Source organism: Protomyctophum bolini (assembly GCF_963924005.1).
Source record: "Protomyctophum bolini genome assembly, chromosome: 8".
Lineage (NCBI taxonomy): Eukaryota > Metazoa > Chordata > Actinopteri > Myctophiformes > Myctophidae > Protomyctophum > Protomyctophum bolini.
In genome coordinates, this window is record NC_137869.1 from 6,291,833 (window position 1) to 6,314,602 (window position 22,770).

Below are 22,770 nucleotides of genomic sequence, written 5' to 3' on the forward strand. Positions count from 1 at the left end.
TATCCCTCGACTAAAAAAGCTACAGAAACACAGAAACAGCCTGTCGAGAATATAGGGTTATAGAGAGGCATGCGAGAATGCATAATCTGATGGTGGTATTTCCAGCCAACAAATGTAATTCAAAGACCTCAGAGAGACCTACAGTATATTAACTTGTTGAGCACGAGTATAATATGTCTTCACACTTTAGTACATTAGACAGCCTTTGACCCGATCTGTAGATATGGAAACACTGGAAGCAATTTCATACTTTGTAGCTGGAATAGTGGCCAACCCCTAACACTAATCCACCCGTAGTGCACTGCTGGGACTGCTGAACCTTATTTTAAAACCTTGCACACATGCCCTTTGAGTGGAATAAGACTGATTCTCAAACCTTCTTATTATTTATTTCAAAGACGCCCAGTCTGATATTCATTAGGCCACAGACGCACGTTCAAGTGATACGTTTTCATCTCTAGTGGGACCCCAATCTACAATGTAAAAATCCTCAAGAGTTGACTTTTCTCTGAGGATCTATTTGGTCCATTTAGTTCTTAACTAGCAATCATTCAGTCGAGGGCCTCCTGGAACCCCCTCAAGGACCCCTGGGGAACCAGAGGAATAAGCCACAGCAGTCAAGATGCACATGCAAATAAGACAAGAGGTGAACATGATGAATCCCTGAAGCCAACGTACCGAGATCTCCCGGTGCGCCATGAGGATGGCGAAGTTGGTGAGGTGGCTACAGGAGCAGGAGGTGTGCGTCTTGTTGGAGTCCAGGAGCTTGCAGCCCTGCGTCGACCAGTAACCCATCATACTCCTCTCGGAATAATTCCAGAAGGAGCAATTGGAGTTGAAGTAGTGCTCCATCTGCAGATAACAAGAGATATGGTTAAGTGTCCAAATAATTGACTGTCTGAAATTGAGCTGGGGTAGATGCAGAACACCGAGGCCATTTACCCCCTGCTCACACAAATAATTCCTCCCGTACCAATATGGATGAGGGTTTCTTTTTCATTTTTTTCAGTTCAGAGCTCTTATAAAGCAATTCATATGTTGTATCTCATTTGGCACATGCTTGCCACATCAAGCGAGGCATCGTTGGGGTATTTGAGGGCCTTAATAACAGAGAGGCGGTAATTGTTTGACGGCATATCGCCGGAATTGCACAATTTCTCTGGTAAAGAATGGAGTCACGCGCGGCCCTCTGGGAACTCTCGTGACAAACTCTAAAAGACGGAAGATAATTGGTGCTCAAGTAATTTCATCCTAGATTGTACCGCTAATCTAGGAGTTAATTCCCCGCCTTCTATAAAAGAAAATGGGTATCATTTATATCCCAATGTTGATTAAAGAATTAGTTTTCATTAAGAATTCACTTAGGTTCTAAAGACTCCTTTAATTTGATGTTCAATGACTTAAATAAACTGCTGCCTGACCTCGCCAGACATTTACAATTCAAATGGACTCCGTCTACTGCGGCTGTACTCTCCTGGTGATTTTTAATACGACCTCTCCATTAGTTTTGGACGGAGGCGGCGGTGGGGGGGGAGGTCACTTACGTCGATGTGCTCCAGGGTGAAAATCACCGGGTCGTTAATGAACACACGGCTGGATTCCTTGTTGATGGAGGCGGCGATGATGTCAGAGTTGACGGCGACCGTCACGTTGCGCCCGTAGGCGTCGTTGGCCATCTTGATGGTGGCGTTCTCCGTGCCCAGGAACTGACCCAGGTTCTTGTACAGCACGAAGACCAGCTTGGCCACTCCTTGAAGAGAGAGGGATGAAGACGGGCATTCCATTAGGAATTAAGATGAGGGCGATTTTACGAATTTCCACTTCCACGACCCACAAATTACTATGTATTTGGCCGTGGTCGCCCTAACTGAAAATGTCTTGTGACAGGGACCCCCAGATGAGAAGATTTGTGTTAAAAAAAAAAAACCCAAAAAGATTTTTCAAAAATGTTCAAAGATACATAAGCTCGAATGGGTTAAAACAAAACTCTAGACCAGTGGTTTTTAAACTATGCACACCAAAGGGAAATTTTAAATGGCAAGGTATTCATATCCATTCAAAAGAAAAAGAAGAAACATATTCTATAGCATGCTATCACTGACACTCTTATCATCATTCTGTAAAAGTGTAAATAATACGGTTAACCACTTAAGCCCCATTTCATACTGAACATACAAAGGTTCTAAAACATTGAAAATAGCCGACGAGTTATTATATTGTTGAATTATTCATTTGTCTTTTTTTGTGTGATAGAAAAAAAAAAAGTCAAACATTAACATTTCAAATTGTACCGGTGTTGCGTTGAGACTACTAGACAAGGCTGAACGACAGCAGATGAGCCCCAAACATGCAACTAATCGATACTCGAGCGTGTAAAAGATTCATCACAGCTGCTGAAAAGCTGTGAAAATACAAGAACCGTTTCAATGGCTGGCGGTGATGGTGGCAGGGGGGGAGGAGGATAGCAGAGAGAGAGAGAGAGAGAGTATGACCGAGACAGCGAGAGAGAGAGAGAGTGAACACTTTTAAGTGGGGCCTGTCATTTTTCTGCCAATATCGGAGCTCAGGGTTTCAGAGATCAAATCCTTTGAGGTGCTCCCTAACTAACAGTGGCGGTGAGTAATCACACCGCATTGTCGGCTTTGACAGGCAGCATTGACAGGCCTGTTTGACAGACTGTTCGCCTTTTCATAGGACACACGTGGAAAGGGAACAGAAATGAAAGAAGACAACCCTCCACACTTTTCACCACCGCGCCCACACAGAAAACACCTTATTGAATTGAGAAGTTATGTATTTCCTTTCTCTTTCTTCCCTCCTTCTACCCTGTATATATATAAATAGGCTATATACTATATACAGTATATATTATTGTTTTCATTATTAAAAAAGAAAAGTAAAAAAATTGCATTTTATGTACAAGCTCGCAGTGCTGCAAGAAGTGCCGTGCCGTGAGCTTGTGCATATAATATATCTCTACTGTTGGGAAGAAACCACCTAACTCCAAAATGTTCATTTTTCAGGAAATTAAGAAAACCTTATTTTTTTAAAACAAAGCAATACTGCCTCATCAACGTTGGTGTTGGTGACTTTATATATAGTAAATTACTTCCATGAGAGGGGGAGAGGTGGTGGAGTTATCTGCTTTAGCCGACAGTTTGAGGCTCCAATAGAGTTAAGAGGTTTTTACCAAAGCATTTTTTACTACTTTCCATTGGTTCAATATTTTCAAAACAACACACAGACATAAAGGGCTGTATTTTGCGTGTCTTAAGTCCCAGGTCTTATTCCCTAACTTGAGTAAACTAAAGACCTGGAGGCGTGATCAATGCTCTTTGGACACTCAGAATAGCCAAATGGCATTGATCACGCCTCCAGGTCTTTAGTTTACTCAAGTTAGGGAATAAGACCTGGTACTTAAGACACGCAAAATACAGCCCAAAGGGTGTTAAAATACCACTGATTTATGTGGAATTTTTTTTAGTTATGAGGTTTCCTCCCGACATCAACGATAAGCTATTGTTGAATAGCCGATGCTAATGTCTAAAATGACACGGACGCTTTCCCGGTTGCGACGGGTTTACGAGGGGCTTACCGTTCCGACTGTTGAGTTTGACGGTGTTGGCAGACAGCTGGATGGAGATGCCACTTCGGCCGGCTGCCGGAAACTTGAAGTCCTGCACCTGCCCGTCCGTGCTCAGCACATAAACATCCAGAACTGGTTTGGTTCAGTGGTGATGGTGGTGTGATGAGGGGAGACAGAGACAGAGAGAGAAGGTGTAGGATGAGAACCAAGAGGATTATAAAGGGAGGGAGAGAGGCAGAGAGAGAGAGAGAGAGAGAGAGAGAGAGAGAGAGAGAGAGAAAGACAGCCAGACAGAGAGAGATATGACAGTTTTTTACAGCATGTTTGACTTGAGCAAAAGGTCATGACATGAAAATGAAAGAGTGTTTATTCCGAGACCTTCTCGCTTTACATTCCTAACTCACAACTGATGTTGCGTATACAGAGTACAGACACGTGGCTGCAATTTAAAAAGGTGAATCGAGGCAAAAAAATATGAGCTAAAGGAACTAAAATGTCAGCTGCAAGGTGATCCTTTCATCCCCCCCCAAAAAAACGACACTTGTAAAAAGGTTGGATTTTGCGAGATAAAAACTTGACATTTGTTTAAATCGGGCCTGGGAAATGAAAAAGTCACATCCTCACTGAGCTAGGGTGAAAAGAGAAGAAAAAAAGAAACGAAAAAGTAAGGGAATGAGGCAGTGGATAAACAATGTTTGTACTTTTTATAAGCCTCCACAGCGGGCTAATGTTCACATTAATGTATAGAGTTACAAGGTCCAGACACACACATTTATAAACTAAGCACTCGCAATCACAGAATCCAGTCTCTTTAATTGTCGTAGATTCATCACTGTGTCAGTGAGAGACTCGTTAAACCTAATATCCTTTTATTTTCTTCCCCCCTCCCCCCCACATTCCCCTGAGGTTGAAACACACACACATTACGAAAACAACGATCCTTTTCTCATGCAGAGTGGCCTCGTTTTTCCCTTCCGAGGGCTCCTCTCTCGATTAATTTTCGCCGCGGCACAAACGGCACAGTCGCACTGCTTGTCATTCGTTTGCTGCACTTTATCCCATTTTGGGAGGGGAACCCCTTTTGGTGTTAGCATTATGCTATGCTTTAGCTATTGAAAAATAGCAGATGTACAAGCTCTTAGCGCGCTACGAGCTTGTAGGTCTGCCATTTTTGAAAAATCTAAGAACCACTGACACAGAAACATAGCTTTTTCAGAAAACTGTCAGGATGTAGAAGAACATTTTTAGAATCTGATCTCAGGTCAAAATGGGTTAATTTTCAGCCGTGCACAAACGGCACACAGTTGCACTGACTGCTTGTCATTCGTTTCGCTGCACTTTATGCACCGCTCACTTACTGATATTGTCAGCGGGAACCTTGACAATGGCGGGCTCCATGAGGTTGTCGGCGAGGACGAAGGCCCCTTCCTCCAAGGTGTCCAGCAGCATGGTGGCAGCGTGGGTCTGCTCCGTGCTGTTCATGTCGCGCCACGACTTCAGCGCTTCTGGTCGCAGGAGGTTGTCCACTGTGTCCACAATGGCCTGGTTCCACCACAAAGGAAGACAGAGCCACATATGAGTGATTGTGAAACGCTTATGAAATGGTCAAAAACTATAAAGTTACATAGCTGCAAGCATTAATATAAGGGGGGAGGGGCGGCCAAGCAGTGAGCGCAACACGCCACTTATAGCGACAGCATGCGGTCAATCGGCCAGCCTGTGCTTATAGTCTGCTGATAAAACATACAACGTTCTGTGATGTTAAAGAGAAAGCATTTGTGAGCTTTGTTCACCTCTTTGTGGCGCATGGGAGGCTTCAAAGTTTTAATGTACAAACCCTTCTTATGCTGGGAGTTTAGATATCGGTCCATACATTGTGCATATAGGAGGTTTTGTACAGATTGCTCCAAACACCCTAGGGGCGAGCAGGGATTTATTTTTCATAAAATTCATCAACATTTAAGAGGTGGAGCTTATGGGGTCCTCGAGTCACATTCGTTCCTCATGAGGAATTGCCTTCAGCGGATAGTGTGCGATACGAGTCTGGCCAAGAAGCCTCGGCTAATGAGATATGCCTGTTAAAAAGTTGGATATTTTAGTCCACCCACCATATGGCCAGTCGGGGTAAGATTTATGTCGAGCAGATATGACCCCCAGTCAATACGTTTTATAAAAAGTGAAAAATGAAAAATAGTAATAAAACTACAACTTCATCGGGTCATGGAGTCAATTATTGATGATGTAAAAACTTTTCTTTCAACAGGGAGTTTAGATATTGGTCGATAGATTGTGTGTAGGAAAATGTCATGCAGTAGCGATCTTTCATCAAATACAAAAATGGCATACAATCATAGTAGGTCAGTGGAGAGATATTGTTATTATATATAAGTTCCATGGCTGTACTGTAGTTTAAATAGTGCAAGAGATTTGCTTGTTCAAAGTGTGTGTGTCGTGCATCACCCCTTTGGCCAAACAGGGTACGCCATTTGCCATTACCCCCTCTACCATACCAATAAATAACAACAAAACAAATGGATACAACAGGGTGCCTAGGCACTTCATGCTTGGCCCCCTAAGAAAAAACAAAAGTAAAGTAAAAGGTTTGTCGAGATCTGTCACTGTGACAAAGCAAACCATCATGGATATTGTCTGCTGGTGTATGACGGCACAGGGCACAGAATGACTGCATGACTGCAATGGCTATTTAACCCATTCTGACCGGGCACCCATTTTGGTGTTGGCATCATGTTATGCTTTACCTATTGAAAAATAGCAGATCTACAAGCTCATATCGCGCCACCGAGTGGCGCGATACGAGCTTGTAGGTCTGCTATTTTTGAAAAATTCGAAGAACGACTGACATTTTTTTAATCTGATCTCAGGTCAGAATGGGTTCATCAGACCAGTGTGTGTCCAGTGGAAACCTCGTATGAATCTGATCTCAGGTCAGAATGGGATAATACTGTACGTACGGTACGTAATGTAGCCCGTTTTGATGCTCAATAGTGACTGAATCTATTCCCTTCATCCCCTCCACGGGGAGGGCAGCCCTCCTGGAGATGGGAGGGATTCACAGGGACACGTCATCAGAGCAGACATCGGGGGGTCAGGGGGCATTGCCACTGAGAGGTTCCAGTTACAGGAACAATCCCTTTAACTGAAGGGGGCCACGCTGCTAACAGGAGCAGAAAACCACCAGACAGGAGAGGGTATAAATGTTTCCAATCCCATTTAGGAGAGCAAGGGGAAACGCACCATTATCGAATCTGATCTCCTCTCCTCTGGTCTCCTCGGCCTCGCTCATGCAGACATTTTCTCTCTACCGAGCCCAAGTTCGCCCGGCTCTACCAGCAAGTGGATAAAATGGGGACAGGGCCCAGACAGACATGGCTGGTATTTCCTCAGGAAATAATCAAATCAATGTGTCTAATAGAGTAATCAATGTCAGGGGGACGGCAGGGGGGGGGGGGGAGGGTGGAGGGGAATGGAGGGCGGGGGTGGGCGGCAGGGGGGGGGGGGGGAGGGGGGGGGGGGGAGGGGGTTGGTCGGCAGGGCTAATGCGTAGTTGCATCAAATTTGGCGGATTTCAGATACCGCTGACTCAACGCCATTCGTTCCAGCTCCCCCCCCCCTCATACTGTCATTAGTCGCATAAATACTGTCATCTGCATCGACCAGCTGCCCCTACCCCACGCACCCCCCTCACACCCACCCGCCCCCCACCCCACGCACCCCTCTACGCCACGCACCCCCCTCACACCCACCCCTGCTCCCACCCGCCGCCCCCTACGCCACGCACCCCCCTCACACCCACCTCAAACCCACCCGCTGCCCCCTATGCCACGCACCCCCCTCACACCCACCCCTCACACCCACCTCAAACCCACCCCTGCTCCCACCCGCCGTCCCCTACGCCACGCACCCCCCTCACACCCACCCCACGCACCCACCTCAAACCCACCCCTGCACCCTGCTCCCACCAAACACCAGAGATCCACAAACACATGTAATGCCGATGACACTGCAAATAAAACGATACTATATGATGTGACATTTTGGGGGGGATGGGGATTGGAAAAAAGAAGACATTTTTTTGCTCTTTCTTTTCTGGTCTTTTATGAGCACACGGCCCGTCTACGGGCTAATTAGCTGAACCATTTTAATACCCTCCCAGTGGAGAGATCAGGATGGTGAGGGGAGGGGAGGGGAGGGGGTGACATTGGTGGCAGGTGGAGGACACAGATCTCCCTAATGGCTCAGAGATCTACGGCCAAAATCCTTGCTCGCCTGGGCCTGATAGTATAGGACACATTAGATAGAGGGAGGAAGGGCCAGAACAGAGAGAGAGAGAGAGAGAGAGAGAGAGCCAACGGCTTGACCCCGACTCACCCTATTAACCAGGTAGAACTAGAGATTTATGACTCTTGATTTATTAAACATAAATGAAAACCAGTGTCCTCGTGAAAAGCAAGCGCTGCGGGTTTGCTTTCACATGTGGTTGAAAGGTCAGCCAGCGGTCCGCGGGGAGAGACGACGCTCTCACTAAATCAAAAGGGAAGTGGACTCTGTCTCTGCACGAGACCCTAGTATTCAGAAGGGTTTTTCAGTTAAGTGGACTCTGCACGAGACCCTAGTATTCAGAAGGGTTTTTCAGTTAAGTGGACTCTGTCTGCACGAGACCCTAGTATTCAGAAGGGTTTTTCAGTTAAGTGGACTCTGTCTGCACGAGACCCTAGTATTCAGAAGGGTTTTTCAGTTAAGTGGACTCTGTCTGCACGAGACCCTAGTATTCAGAAGGGTTTTTCAGTTAAGTGGACTCTGTCTGCACGAGACCCTAGTATTCAGAAGGGTTTTTCAGTTAAGTGGACTCTCTGCACGAGACCCTAGTATTCAGAAGGGTTTTTCAGTTAAGTGGACTCTCTGCACGAGACCCTAGTATTCAGAAGGGGTTTTCAGTTTAGTATATCTTTATATTCATGGCAGATCTCCAGCACCTACAACAATAACAACAACAGCAACAACAACAACAACAACATAGTCTTGGAACAGAAAAGCACAGCCAATGAATAATGAGCTCAATGTAATCATGTTGTGTTTTTTAGTCTATGTATGCGCTGTGAATTCACACGCGTGTACAGCCTTGAACATGGAATTGGAGGAAAAACAAGATGGGGGGAGGGGGGGGGGGGGGGATGAACTAAAAACAAATAAAAACCACCGCTGAAACCACAAACGGAGAAAAAGAACTAAACCAAAACACACATATACTTTCATGAAAGGAAGCCACATCGGTAATTGCAGATGACTCTCTTCGACTTAGAAAGCACTTCGGGCACAACTGTGGTCCGTAGAAGGCCATTACTTAAGAAAAAAACAGATAAAGAAAAAAGGACAGCACAGGATCCGAGACAGAGCAGAGGAGGGTACATGCTGCTGAGCTTTGAGGGGCAGCATATATAAATATATATATAGCAGAGGGTATGAAGGTGGGTAGGGGGGCAGCAAGCACGGTGGAACAGTTCACATAGCGTAGCTCCAATACCTTCATGTATGCCCTGCATGTCCTTTCTCGTTTTTGAAGCTTTTCGTTAGAAAAAGGGGAAAGAAAAGATGAAACAGGGGAGACAAACAATTAGCAATAATTCACACAAGCTTGAGCATAAAGCTTTTTTTTTTCCCAGAGTTGTGTTATGACTGACTGCCTGGCTGGCGGGCTGGCGCGACTGTGCCAATCACTGTTCTCTCTCCGTACGCCTCCAGTGCTGCCGCCGAGCCTACCTTGAGGTAGAAGAACAAAAGCACACTGGCGCCGTTTCACTGACATGCTGCATTTCTCTCTCTCTCTCTCTCCGTGCCTCTCGACACATCACAGAACTATTAACCTTGGCAGGGGCAAATTATGGCAATTACCTCAAATGTACAAATACCGCCATGAATACAGATCTCTCGCTGCATGTCAGAAGTCTGAAATAAAAGTAAAGTGACTTTTTCTGTTTTTGCTTCTGTCCGTCTCGTGGCCTCTGCCCCCTTCTCGACTTTGAGGAGAAAAGGAGACAGACTTCAACGCCAGGAAACAAAAATATGAAACATTTAATAATGTAGTTATTATTATTCGTTATGTTCCCTCTTGTGCTTGGCTTACTTAAAAGCATGAACACATCTGCAAACGTCCAATAAACCTCAACTAAGATCCAGCGGCCGACCGGGAGCGAAATCAAGTTAGAAAAAAATGCCAGTAGTAATCATCTTAATAAGGTGCAGCGAGATGATGAAGAGGAATACGACCTTCTGTGGGAGGGCAGGGTTCATTTCAGGGGAACAGAGAGAGAGAGTGAGAGAGAGACAGAGACAGACAATGAGACTTGGATACCTTGTTGAAGCTGCGTCCGGCTGAGTCCTTCTCGCTGGGCCGGAGCTCCTGCAGCTGGGCGTCCAGGATGTCCACCAGCTGCTCCATGAGACGCACAGACGAGCTGACGTCCCCGGCGAAGATGGGCCCTTTGGTGTGCTTGGCCAGCTCGTTGGCCAGGTTGGCAGCGTTCTCACCACTGCGGATCTGCCAAGCCAAGGTGAGATGACAGCATAAATGTGTGCTCAAAGTAACCATAACAGGAGCAGTGATGCAAAAGGTTAATCGCACTAATCAACTTATTGATTATGTAATTATTTGAAAATGGTTAGTTGTAACTGTAAACTGGAATAAGTAATAGAGATACAGCCAAATAAGCAGTGTCGGGCGTTATTATCTTCTTTATTCACAGCATGAAGTTGACAGGGTGGCAGATGAGAAAATGAGGCGTTTATATTTTACAATAAGCTATAAAAGTGCTTTTTGCACAGCCAGAAGCTCTAGACAGTTCTGCGAGACGGTTCTGTATCTCCCTTCATCTCAAGCTGTATCTACAAGGTTGGCACGACACCGCGTGCTGCGCTTCCAGGAGATTATTATCGGCGTCTAACAGTAGACAGGCAGGCGGCGACGGGTACGAACCTTCTGGGCGACCTGGTTGACCCAGTGGGACGTGCAGTTGCTGAGATCGGGGCCCTTCGGATGCCAGGTCCCGGTGGACAGGACACACAAATAGGATGCTGTGCCTGTCAGCGAAAAACAACACAGTCAAGACAGTATTCAGTACTCGACGCGAAGCATTATACAAAACACATCAGGGAACGTCTCTAACATCCACTTAAAACACCAGCATCCATATTCTGAGGAAAGCCTTTTGCAGAAAGAATAGCGGATCTACAAGCTTAACACGACGCATTGTAAGCTTGTAGATCGGCTATTTTCAGCAAAGGTTTTCAGCCATCTTCACTCTGTAACGACGAGTGAAAACAGCCCCGAGGTACTCCTCGCTCAACAACGCACGGGGTTCAAGTGGTATAATGAGCAACACAAAGACACAAAACTAACAAAGTGTAAGTGTGCGCTGGGCATGCACGCTTGTATGTGCTGACAAAACAGACCTACTGCACCGTACGTGACAACGCTAATCCTCTGAACCGTGCTGTGGTCTGACTCATCATCATCATTAACCCATTCTGACCTGAGATCAGATTCATACGAGGTTTCCACTGGAAACACACTGGTCTGATTAACTCATTCTGACCTGAGATCAGATTCTAAAAATGTCAGTCGTTCTTCGATCAAAAATAGCAGACCTACAAGCTCGTAGCGCGCCGACTCGGGTGGCGCGCTATGAGCTTGTAGATCTGCTATTTTTCAATAGCTAAAGCATAACATGATGCTAACACCAAAATGGTTTCCCGTTCAGAATGGGTTAACTACGGTATGCCACAAGACAAACAGGGAATAATGCGGCGCCACCTCAACGCTCGCAAAGTCACATAATTTTCCTTCTGCGCACCTGTGGCAAGGAGTCTCCTTTATAATCTCTACTAACACCTCGTTGCGCGTGACTTCCAAAGAAATGAAGTCATGGCAACAATTCCTCTTCCGTTCAATTAGCCTCGTGTCTTGACGAACGCCGAGCGAAACACGATTTCACACACAGTCAAATGAGGGATATATGCATAAGTCTCTGAGCACAGCCTCCGATAGAAACAGCTCAGCCTGCTTCTCTGCGAACACAACCGTTACCGAGAGCTAAATCATGATTTTGGCCCTGGGATTTACACAGTCAATTCTTCTTGAGTAAAAGTACAAAAGTATTGGTATTAAATTTAGTACCAAACGTTTATAGTACCAAACTCATTATGCCGAATGTCTCATTTCAAGTTTTTAAAATGTATAAAGATATAGATTGACTATTATCAAATGTATATAGGGCTGAAGTGGTGAATGTATGTTTTGTAATAATAATCCAAACCTACAAAGAAAGTAGTAACTAAAGCTGTCAAATAATTGTAGTGGAGTAAAAGTACAATATTTGCTGACATTTGGAAATACTCCAGTAAAGTAAAAGTACCTCAAAGTTATACTTAAGTACAGTACTTAACTTAAGTAAATGTACTTAGCTACTTTACACCACAGCTTGTGTATGTATTTTAGCCATGTCATTATACTCTAGGCAAAAAACCATGTATTATCTTTTTTATTTTTTTTTCATTTTGGAAAATAAGAGAAAATAAATAGCTGACCTACGTATAAGTGACACGCTCTGAGATTGTAGATTCATTTTAAAATGATAAACTACAATGCTTTGTGAGCTTGAAGATCAGCTAATTTTGTCACACAATAACACACAACAAAGTAAGAAACAGGGCTTAAGTGGTAGAGAATAGAATAGAGAATAGAAGAAGAGAAGAGAAGAGAAGGGAGGAGAGGGGAGGGGAGGGGAGGGGAGGGGAGGGGAGGGGAGGGGAGGGGAGGGGAGGGGAGGGGAGGGAGAGGGAGGGAGGAGAGGAGGAGGAGAGGAGAGGAGAGGAGGAGAGGAGAGGAGAGGAGAGGAGAGTGAGAGGAGAGGAGAGGAGAGGAGAGGAGAGGAGAGGAGAGGAGAGGAGAGGAGGAGAGGAGAGGAGAGAGAGGAGAGAGAGAGAGAAGAGAAGAGAAGAGAAGAGAAGAGAAGAGAAGAGAAGAGAAGAGAAGAGAAGAGAAGAGAAGAGAAGAGAAGAGAAGAGAAGAGAAGAGAAGAGAAGAGAAGAGAAGAGAAGAGAAGAGAAGAGAGGAGAGGAGAAGAGAAGAGTTGTTACTGTATATGCAACAACATCACATGCATCAGATACAGTAAAGCAGAATGATTCTCCCTGGATAATTGGGGTCGAATTGAAAACAGCAGCGGAGGCGCCAGCCACACCTCCATGAGGTGAGACAGGAGAGCTTCTTGTTTACCTCGGGTCCCCTTGGGGCAGGGCCGCTCCACCAGCATGCCCCGCTGGGTCTGGGGCCACAAGATGTCCCTCCTCTCGCAGGCCTCGCAGAAGCGTTCTGGTAGCGGGAAGGACTCCAGGGACGGAGGGGCAGTCGTCTGCAGCACCGCGGGAGGCGGCCGGGGCCCTCCCCTGCCTCCGTCCCGGGGCCCTGTTGTGGTGGTGGTGTTGAACGTGCCCCGGCGCACCGTGGTCGTCCTGCTGGCGCTGGTTGTTGTTTTCAGGGCCGGCGGGGCCATGGTGGCTTCTGAGAACGGAGGTGCTGCGAGGAGGAGAGATGAAGGGGAGAGAAGAGTTAGGTTTGGCTTTAAGACGATAGGTAGAGAAACACCTCGTCGAATCCCCCTTAGGTTATTGGTTGGAACTCCGCTGGGGCCTCTCAATACCCATTATGTGTTCATGGAACTGTATGGCTTTGGCTTCTGAATAAAACATACACATTAAAATGTGTATAAAATGTGAAGTATGTTTAAGTCTGAGGGCCTTCTTCATTACTAGCCCTAGGGCTCTAAAAATCGCATATACATTCACATACGCCATGGGGCAAAATGGCCACCGAGAGAGCTTTGAGCAACAAGTATGTTTGCCTTCCCACGGACTATGACTTATTCGAGGCATTTCTCGTCTGTGGTCGAGTATAAGACAATAATTACAGTAATATCCTTCCTCCTGGTCGGCAGTTATTTTTTGCCTGGGAGATTTTTGTGGTACGGCTGATTAAATTTCACTGGAGAAAAACACAAAGCCTCATGTATGTGTAGCGTTGGTGGCTGAACATTCATTTTGCCGTCGTTTCCCCCTCCCTGCTACCCACACGCTGATAAAGCAGGTGTGCTGCCTGTAACTCATGCAACGCCCGGGGCAAAAAAACAATACATTTCAGGGGAAGGAAGGGAGAGAAAAACAAGCACGGTCCTTACATTTAACATGAGCCACTGTGAGGAGAAACGACCAGGACATTTGTCATGCCATACAACACCACACCACAGTGTGACTGGCCCCGTAATTACATTTCACAAAAGTCAAATATGGGGGGGTTTATATCGATGAGACGTTGATAAACAAAACTATTCTGATGCCCGAATCAGTCTCCCGCGTCGCCTCCCCCCGACTGCGGCGAGAGACGGAGAGCATTTTGTCTGGGGAATTTCAAAGGGATAAGCTATATCAATAAAAGGAAGTATGATTATAATGCAATGTGTGTACTGAATCTAATCGCATTTGAGCACTCTGATTTCCCCCATTAGGCTGACTGTCGAGCATGCAGAGAATGTGAAGTGGTGCTGTGGCTCTGCTTGAATTGTGTACTGCCGCTGCAAACCACTGCAGAGACGACTCTCAGAGAGAGAGAGAGAGAGAGACAGAGAGAGAGAGAGAGAGAGAGACAGAGAGAGAGAGAGAGAGAGAGAGAGAGAGAGACAGAGACAGAGAGACAGAGAGAGAGAGAGAGAAACAGAGAGAGACACAGAGACAGTCAGACTGCGTTGGAAGGCTGATCGGAGGACGACAGCTCCGGTCTTCCGGGTGGGAAACAAACAGCAGAGGAACAGAACAGGCAGTCGACAACACCAGGCGCCATAGCGCCATAGCGACCGTATCTGTTGCCTCCTATTGGATAATGGTGGTGCCTGGCTGATGGCAAGAGTTGACCCCCCCCCCCCCGAGTCCCGACCGTCTCCACGCACCCTGCGAGCCATCAGCGACACCGTCCTACGGGTGGACGCTGTGGACGTGACGTGAGGCTAGAGCAGTGTGAGCTGCTGGCATATCTATCTGGCCTTGACCAGCAGCTGGAAACTGTATACCTGTGGCAAATCAGGCTCTATTGACCGGTGGAGATGACTTGGATCACTCCCACCTGAACGGGCTGCATACATGTGTGCACACCGATGGGCACACACACACACACACACACACACACACACACACACACACACACACACACACACACACACACACACGAACAAATCAATCAACGCCCGCGCGCAACGGTACGTAACCCCACATATACAACAAACGCACAGGAAACACAAATCCAGACACACCTATTGAAGGTGACATGAAAGTGTTGCATATACTGTAGCTCACTGCCCATTTTGACACAGAGCTGAAGATAACCCTCTATCTCTGCAACTCCCTTTTACCCTTCTCCTGTCCACACGCACGCACGCACGCGCACACGCACAAGCACAAGCACACACACGCACGCACGCACACGCACACGCACACACACGCACGCACACACACACACGCACACACACGCACACACACACACGCACACACACGCACACGCACGCACGCACGCACGCACGCAGGCAGGGGTTCTCTGCTGCATGGCCACGCCTGTCATGGTGGCTGACAGACAACCTGTGCTTTCTGTCCTTTCAACACCATGCATTAGGTGGCCATGAGAAACGTCTGTTTCAATTCACTGTCTCACTCTCTCTCTCCCCCTGAGGCAACTCTCCTCCTCATGGCATCCTAAAATACCCCTCCATTGCTACAGGCCCTGGTTTTGCTCATAAGCAATGATCCGCAAAGCCACAAAAAGGTGAAAACAACAATAGAACATGACAATAGGGCGTCGTGAAAACTTTGCCACGTCCCAGGGCCGTGTAAAAGGGCCCGTCACAGCACCGTCGGAGAGAAATGAACGCGTGTCAGTTTTGAGTGTGTACATTTAGACGGGGGAGGTGGAAGGGAGGGGTGCAGTGCTTGGCACATTTCCAGAAAACTTTTCAGGAAATTGTGCGGGGCAGCCCAGATTAAGTTTCCTCATTTAACAAAGTATGAAAGATGATGATGATGATGATGAGGATAATGAATCCTCGTCTCCGTGGGTGGGGAGTTGGGGAATCCGGACACCAAATTAAATGAAAATGTATCGCCGCTGGACACAATGATTTAAGATAAGGGGGCTCGGGAGCACAGCTAATAAATCAAGGAAGAAGGCATTCGCTGTAATCCAAGCGCATTCCTTTAGCATGTCCGCTAACAACTGGATCATGTCCGCGGAACTCGACACAGAGCTGCTTGAGACGTCTCACCGAGAGGCCCGACCACATGTTCTCTTTCAACATGCAACGGTACACCTTTTCTTTTCTTTCACTGGTTCCCATTTCCCCCGTTTAAAAATGTCCTTCTCCCTTTAGTTTCTCTTTTCTCTTTTTTACACAGCTTTGGTTTATTTTTCGTTCATTCAGTCTTTCTTTGTTTCCGGGGCTAAGACTTATATTCGATGAATCGAATAAGTCACAATAGAATAATCTTCAAACGCTGCCACCTGAATGACTAGAATCCATGATTAGTCTCAATTAGTCTCGCTTATTTTATTCATTTCTGATTAAACCCTATTATTTTATACGTTGTTATTGTGCAAAAATAGTCAATCTACAAGCTCATGAAGTCAAGTGGCGCATTGCAACACATTGCGAGATGTAAGAGCTGCTATTTTAGCCATTTTTGGATATTTTACAAAAATAAAAATACTAAGAATGACCCGCTCTCCCCCGACTAATTACATTTATCATGTGTAATGGATTAAATCGATTAGTTCGATTACATGTCACAACAAGTTTCAACTCGTCTGCATTCTTTCCTGCTTATCAGCATGGAGCCAGTGTTGGTATAATTGAACTAGCGTAGGCTAACATAATGCTACTGCAGCTCTTTTCTCCACCAGAGAGAGAGGGATCCAGTTTATCTGAATCCCAGTCGACGTGGCCCAGTGGCCCGCTGGATGGCTTTCAGTTGAAAGGGGGATTGAATTCAATTTGCTGAGACGACGTCTGTATAAACGGGAGACTGAGCCAAGCAGCTAATAATACAACATTATTCCTCTCCATATGCACAGTCACAGTCTACTGTATATGTTAAAGGGGCCTCATTAGACATGAGTCTAATGAAATGCAATACAAGTAAAAAGGATCAAATAATCCTGTTGGCGAGTTTCATTACATGTTTATGATGAAAACTAATCCTCTTTTCGCTTATGACGGAAAGAAGGGCTTATTAATGTAACTATGCTTGCAAAGTCACTCCCAGCGGGATGCCTCCATAAACAATGCAACCTCCCTGACCAGCGCTATTCATGTGTACCGCCCGCTTCGGTCAGTAATCCCAGCCAGCGACGCAGTAATCTCATTACCTCCATGCTGTAGCTCGGACCCATTTAATCCAATGAAAGCAGCGAGGAATTAATCCACAGGTATTAAAATGGGACACTGCTACTCTCTCTGACAGTCCCCTGCTTTGCAGCTCTGGCTTTTAAGTGGATAGGTAGATGGGTAGGCACTGTGTGTGTGTGTGTGTGTGTGTGGGGGGGGGGTTGCTATTGATCGCCCTATAATGCTGTGGCAGCATTTTCTGTGCACCTCCCACTATACACAGAAATGTAGATCTGGCTATTTTTTTTCCTCCATTCTCTTTTCTGCTAACTTCTGTCCCCGAACACCCTCCCTCCCTCCCTCCCTCCCTCCCTCCCTGTAAAATTGTACTTTGATTGTGACAGGAGAAGAGTACGGCTAAGCCACTGTCGGGGCTACAATATGGTGAAATCAGGACAGGATCCTCGATTAACATGTCCGTCTCTATAGCGCTCAGCCCAAGGGGAAGCTTCAATTAGCTGTCATGGAGTGTGAGCGTGAGGAGAGAGAGAGAGAGAGATATCCTCCAAAGTACTGCCGATATAGTCGGAAACGGCCTTATTCATAGCCCTTTTGGTGCGACTCCACTCCCACACATTTTCCCACTTAAATATATCTCAGTGGCTTTGCTATTACCACCAGGGCCAAAGGTCTGAGAGACTTACGATAGACAACGAGGGAGACGTGGAGGAACGGAACGGAGGGCTGAGAGGAAGAGAGGAGACGAGTGGGCATCCACAAGGAGCTAACGGAACCGTCAAGTGTTGTCGGCACTTTGCATGCATGCGAGCCCGCGTGTGCACATACATACAGGGCACGTGTAAACACCCACGCATGCATGCACTGGCAACACACACACACACACCCGCACACGCACACACACACACACACACACACACACACAGCCCCTGACGTGAGACTTTCCTCGGGCCGTCATCAGCTGTGTAACAGATGAAAAGTGACAGCACGTGTGTCTTTTATATTAAGCTTAATGGCCCCACTTACGATAGGCGGCGCGCGGTCGTCCACCAGGGCAACGCTTCATACATGTTATCAGGCACTGTTTATCTTAGCGTGTGTGGCGAGGGAAAACACATATTTATGTTGTTTCAGCTAATTTCCCAAAAGGTATAAAGCATTAGTTAATCTCGCCTGTCACTTCTCCTCTCCCAGTCATCTGTCACAGTTCTATCTCATGGAAATGCAAGAAGGAATCTGATGACACTGATGTTCATTTCTTTGCTAGCTTGCTTGTTTGAAGCCAAGATGTGCTTCTTGCAACAACAACAGCAGCAGCAATAGAAAAAAAGGAAGGTTTAAATTTGACAACGATAACAAATTGCACGTTCTTGACTTCTTGGTCAGCTGCTACAGTAAATGTTAGAGCAGATACAGCTATTTGTCGACTGCTGTACCCTCTGTGGAAGCCCTAGTGATGAATTGCCATAAAAACCATAGACAAAATATTCATAATTATGCGTATAACGGCAGCAGAGAATTCTTGCCTCTCCATCCACACCTGCGTTAGTTTCAGGCTAATAAGTACCGTAATGGTTTGTCTCATTCCCTTGGGCAATATATTTGACAACAGTGTTAATTAGCAATCCAAATAGGACTGCCATTTAATTTACCTGAAATAGAACGCCGTGTTACAGAGAAGTTTTTCTTATATAGTCGAATTCACATGGGACTAATAGGCCTTGTGGTTTTAATCAGTAGAATTATTCTACAAAATAACAACAACTTCCAAGTCAGATTTACAGTATACGGTAGCTGCTGCAGCTGTTACCTAGCAACGTATCAAACATGTTCACTGTAGCCACGATGCTGTTAAATATGGCTCCCAGGGGGTCATGGCGTCCTAATGGGATGAGTAATAAGTTAACAAGTCAATGGCAGCTTAAACCATTTTGGGCGGGAACCCCTTTTGGTGTTTTAAACATTGTATTATACTTTATCTATTGAAAAATAGCAGATCTACAAGCTCATAGCTATGAGCTTGTAGGTCGTGAAAATGTCGCGCAAATCTTTGAATATATATTCTTTCAGAGCGAACGTTTTTAACGCATCTTTCCCTCTGGGGGTCCCTGGAACTACATATTTTGAGATGGGGGTCGGCAGGCCATTTACATATCATTTTTGGGGTCCTTGACTTGAAAATGTTTGATGAGAACCACTGACATGGAAACATGGATTTTTCAGAAAAAAGGATTTAGAAGACTCATCCCCAGGTCTAAATGGGTTAAACAATTAAAAGCCTATTTCTTCCATCAAAAAGGGGCCACGCTTGGTTCTTTGTGCAGGGGCCAAGTGAAGCGAGTGGAGGAAAAATGAAAGAGAAAAAAGGCCATCTGCTTGTAGAGAGGGAGGGTCTTTCGGGGTTAGGGTTTCACTGAAAAATGAGGCGTTGAAGCTATGAGAAAGTACAGTACAAGAATGATGGCAATTGTCAGTGTTGTCACCGCCAGAACATGTAGAACACTTTTCTACAAGTGTTCACACAACTGCCAAGCCGCTGTTCCCGTGAAAAACATGGTGGAAAACATGGCCTTGCTTAACTGTGATATAGGGGCTTACTGTATATCGTTTTGGCAATGCATTTTTATATTGAGTCCATACTAATAACAATAATTCATGAGGAAAATTGGATTGCCATGTCTCTCTCCCAATGCTTTGTTTGTATTACACATTTAGTTTGCATTACAATGTTGTTTGTATATGAGCTGTAAAGCAGTACACATTACAATTATTTCCCATGAGGTATGCACTTGTGTGCTTGTGTTCATGTCCGCGACTCAGGGAGTAAAAACCTAATGTATAGTTTACTTACAGTATGCTATAATTATGTTATTTAGGGTGCTCTCTCGTGTTCTCTCTCACTGACATGCGTGCGTGCACTGACACGCACGCACGCACGCACTGACACTCGCACGCACGCACACACACTTGCACGCACGCATGATCGCACGCACGCATGCATGCACGCACGGCAGATGAAGGAACGGAAGGTGCCTGCACATAATTACATCCGATAATACATAATGTGCAGATCCATGAACTCGCATTCACACTCATTAAGACATACAGTGCATACCATAAATGCCCATATTCTACGTATAGAGACAGACATAGCAGCTGCCAGACTGGTGGAGCCTGCATTATTTCGGGGCAGTTTTCTCTGTACAGTCTCGGTACGTGCCTCACATATCAAGCATGAACTCACAGCATGCTGAACGGAGCTACGTTTGATGCCATGCACACCGGGGGCTTCTATTTCAGAGGGCTTTCATACACGCACGCACGCATGCACCCCCCCCACACACACACAAAAGCATGATTAATAGTTTGTAGGCCGGTGTCCCCCGTCACACAACGCGTCACATTGCAACACATTATTGATGTGAGACACCGTCGTACGACGGTGTACATAGTAGCCAGAGAACACATGTACAACACACACACACACACACACACACACACACACACACACACACACACACACACACACACACACACTAAGCAGGCACACAGTGTGCACTGTGGAAACAAACCTCCTCAAAGGCATGTGTCAGCGACTGTTGGGGGACCATTGTGATGTCTGAGTAATAATTCTTTGAATACGCCTTGTTTCACAGTCAGACTGTAATCAAACAAGAGACTCCAGATCCCCGTGGAAATTCAGCTCAGCCCGAACATAATCACACCCCCCAACGCCCCCCCCCCCCCCACACACACCCACACACACACACACACACACGCACATCCCATACACACACACACACACACAACCGCCCCTACTCTGTCTCTCTTATGTAAAACAACTCCCGGTGACATTCTGAAACATAACCCTAAGCAGCGCAGCACTGCGCCCAGCCTACCCCCCCCTGTGCCTCCACAGTGTTGCCTTCAGACGGTAAGACCCCCCTCTTACAGACGGTAAGAGGAGTCGCCAGCCAGCAGCTGGCCAGGAACGGAACGCCAACGTGGAAGATCGCCTTCTCTCTCCGACGTGCTTTTCCTTTCGCCGGGACCGGCGGGGATGAAACGGGTCTTAATACTCGTCGTCTCGGACAATAATTGGCCCAACGACGTGCAGCCTCCTCCTCCTCCGGGCGGCGAGCTAGCTAAGCACTAAAACATGAGATCGCACTTCAGTGGTTGAGCGGGTGACCCCTGACGCGCCCCTCTCGCTCTCCCGCCGCGAAGCGCGATCTCCTTCATTAACCGCCCGACGTGGGAGTAACGGTGCGTCTTATACTGCACATTACAATATGGAGCGTCAGAGGGGAGGCGAGGCCGGCTGTTTAATCTGTTTCCCCCGGGATTTACATTTACACATCGCCGTTATCGCTACAGTTCAACTCAACCCCCCTGATACTGAACCAGAGAATGTGTTACAGTTCAACTCAACCCCCCTGATACTAAAACAGAGAACGATACTGAAACAGAGAATGTGCTACAGTTCAACTCAACCCCCCTGATACTGAAACAGAGAATGTGTTACAGTTCAACTCAACCCCCCTGATACTGAAACAGAGAATGTGTTACAGTTAAATTCAACCCCCCTGATACTGAAACAGAGAATCATGTGTTACGGTTCAACTCAACCCCCCTGATACTGAAACAGAGAATGTGTTACGGTTCAACTCAACCCCCCTGATACTGAAACAGAGAATGTGTTACAGTTCAACTCAACCCCCCTGATACTGAAACAGAGAATGTGTTACAGTTCAATTCAACCCCCCTGATACTGAAACAGAGAATGTGTTACAGTTCAACTCAACCCCCCTGATACTGAAACAGAGAATGTGCTACAGTTCAACTCAACCCCCCTGATACTGAAACAGAGAATGTGCTACGGTTCAACTCAACCCCCCTGATACTGAAACAGAGAATGTGTTACAGTTCAACTCAACCCCCCTGATACTGAAACAGAGAATGTGTTACAGTTCAACTCAACCCCCCTGATACTGAAACAGAGAATGTGCTACAGTTCAACTCAACCCCCCTGATACTGAAACAGAGAATGTGTTACAGTTCAACTCAACCCCCCTGATACTGAAACAGAGAATGTGCTACAGTTCAACTCAACCCCCCTGATACTGAAACAGAGAATGTGTTACAGTTCAACTCAACCCCCCTGATACTGAAACAGAGAATGTGTTACAGTTCAACTCAACCCCCCTGATACTGAAACAGAGAATGTGTTACAGTTCAACTCAACCCCCCTGATACTGAAACAGAGAATGTGTTACAGTTCAACTCAACCCCCCTGATACTGAAACAGAGAATGTGTTACGGTTCAACCCTAACCCCCCTGATACTGAAACAGAGAATGTGTTACGGTTCAACCCTAACCCCCCTGATACTGAAACAGAGAATGTGTTACGGTTCAACCCTAACCCCCCTGATACTGAAACAGAGAATGTGTTACGGTTCAACCCTAACCCCCCTGATACTGAAACAGAGAATGTGTTACGGTTCAAACTCAACCCCCTGATACTGAAACAGAGAATGTGTTACAGTTCAACTCAACCCCCCTGATACTGAAACAGAGAATGTGTTACGGTTCAAACTCAACCCCCCTGATACTGAAACAGAGAATGTGTTACGGTTCAACTCAACCCCCCTGATACTGAAACAGAGAATGTGTTACGGTTCAACCCTAACCCCCCTGATACTGAAACAGAGAATGTGTTACGGTTCAAC

General features: G+C 46.2%; 1 protein-coding gene across 5 annotated transcripts in view; it reads right to left on the reverse strand.

Annotated features, from left to right (window-relative positions):
• The window catches only part of adgrl2a (adhesion G protein-coupled receptor L2a), a 146,673-nt gene that overhangs the window by 23,383 nt on the left and 100,520 nt on the right, over positions 1-22,770 (reverse strand). For 4 of the 5 annotated variants that reach the window (XM_080771092.1, XM_080771091.1, XM_080771094.1 and 1 more), the window contains 8 exons: positions 12,879-13,178; positions 10,578-10,681; positions 9,957-10,142; positions 9,129-9,167; positions 4,945-5,128; positions 3,596-3,718; positions 1,545-1,750; positions 679-852 (listed from right to left, as the gene is read on the reverse strand). In XM_080771092.1, the coding sequence (XP_080627218.1) occupies positions 679-852; positions 1,545-1,750; positions 3,596-3,718; positions 4,945-5,128; positions 9,129-9,167; positions 9,957-10,142; positions 10,578-10,681; positions 12,879-13,178 (1,316 nt within the window). The remainder of the gene's footprint in view (positions 1-678; positions 853-1,544; positions 1,751-3,595; positions 3,719-4,944; positions 5,129-9,128; positions 9,168-9,956; positions 10,143-10,577; positions 10,682-12,878; positions 13,179-22,770) is intronic. The other variant, XM_080771093.1, reaches the window with a different exon arrangement.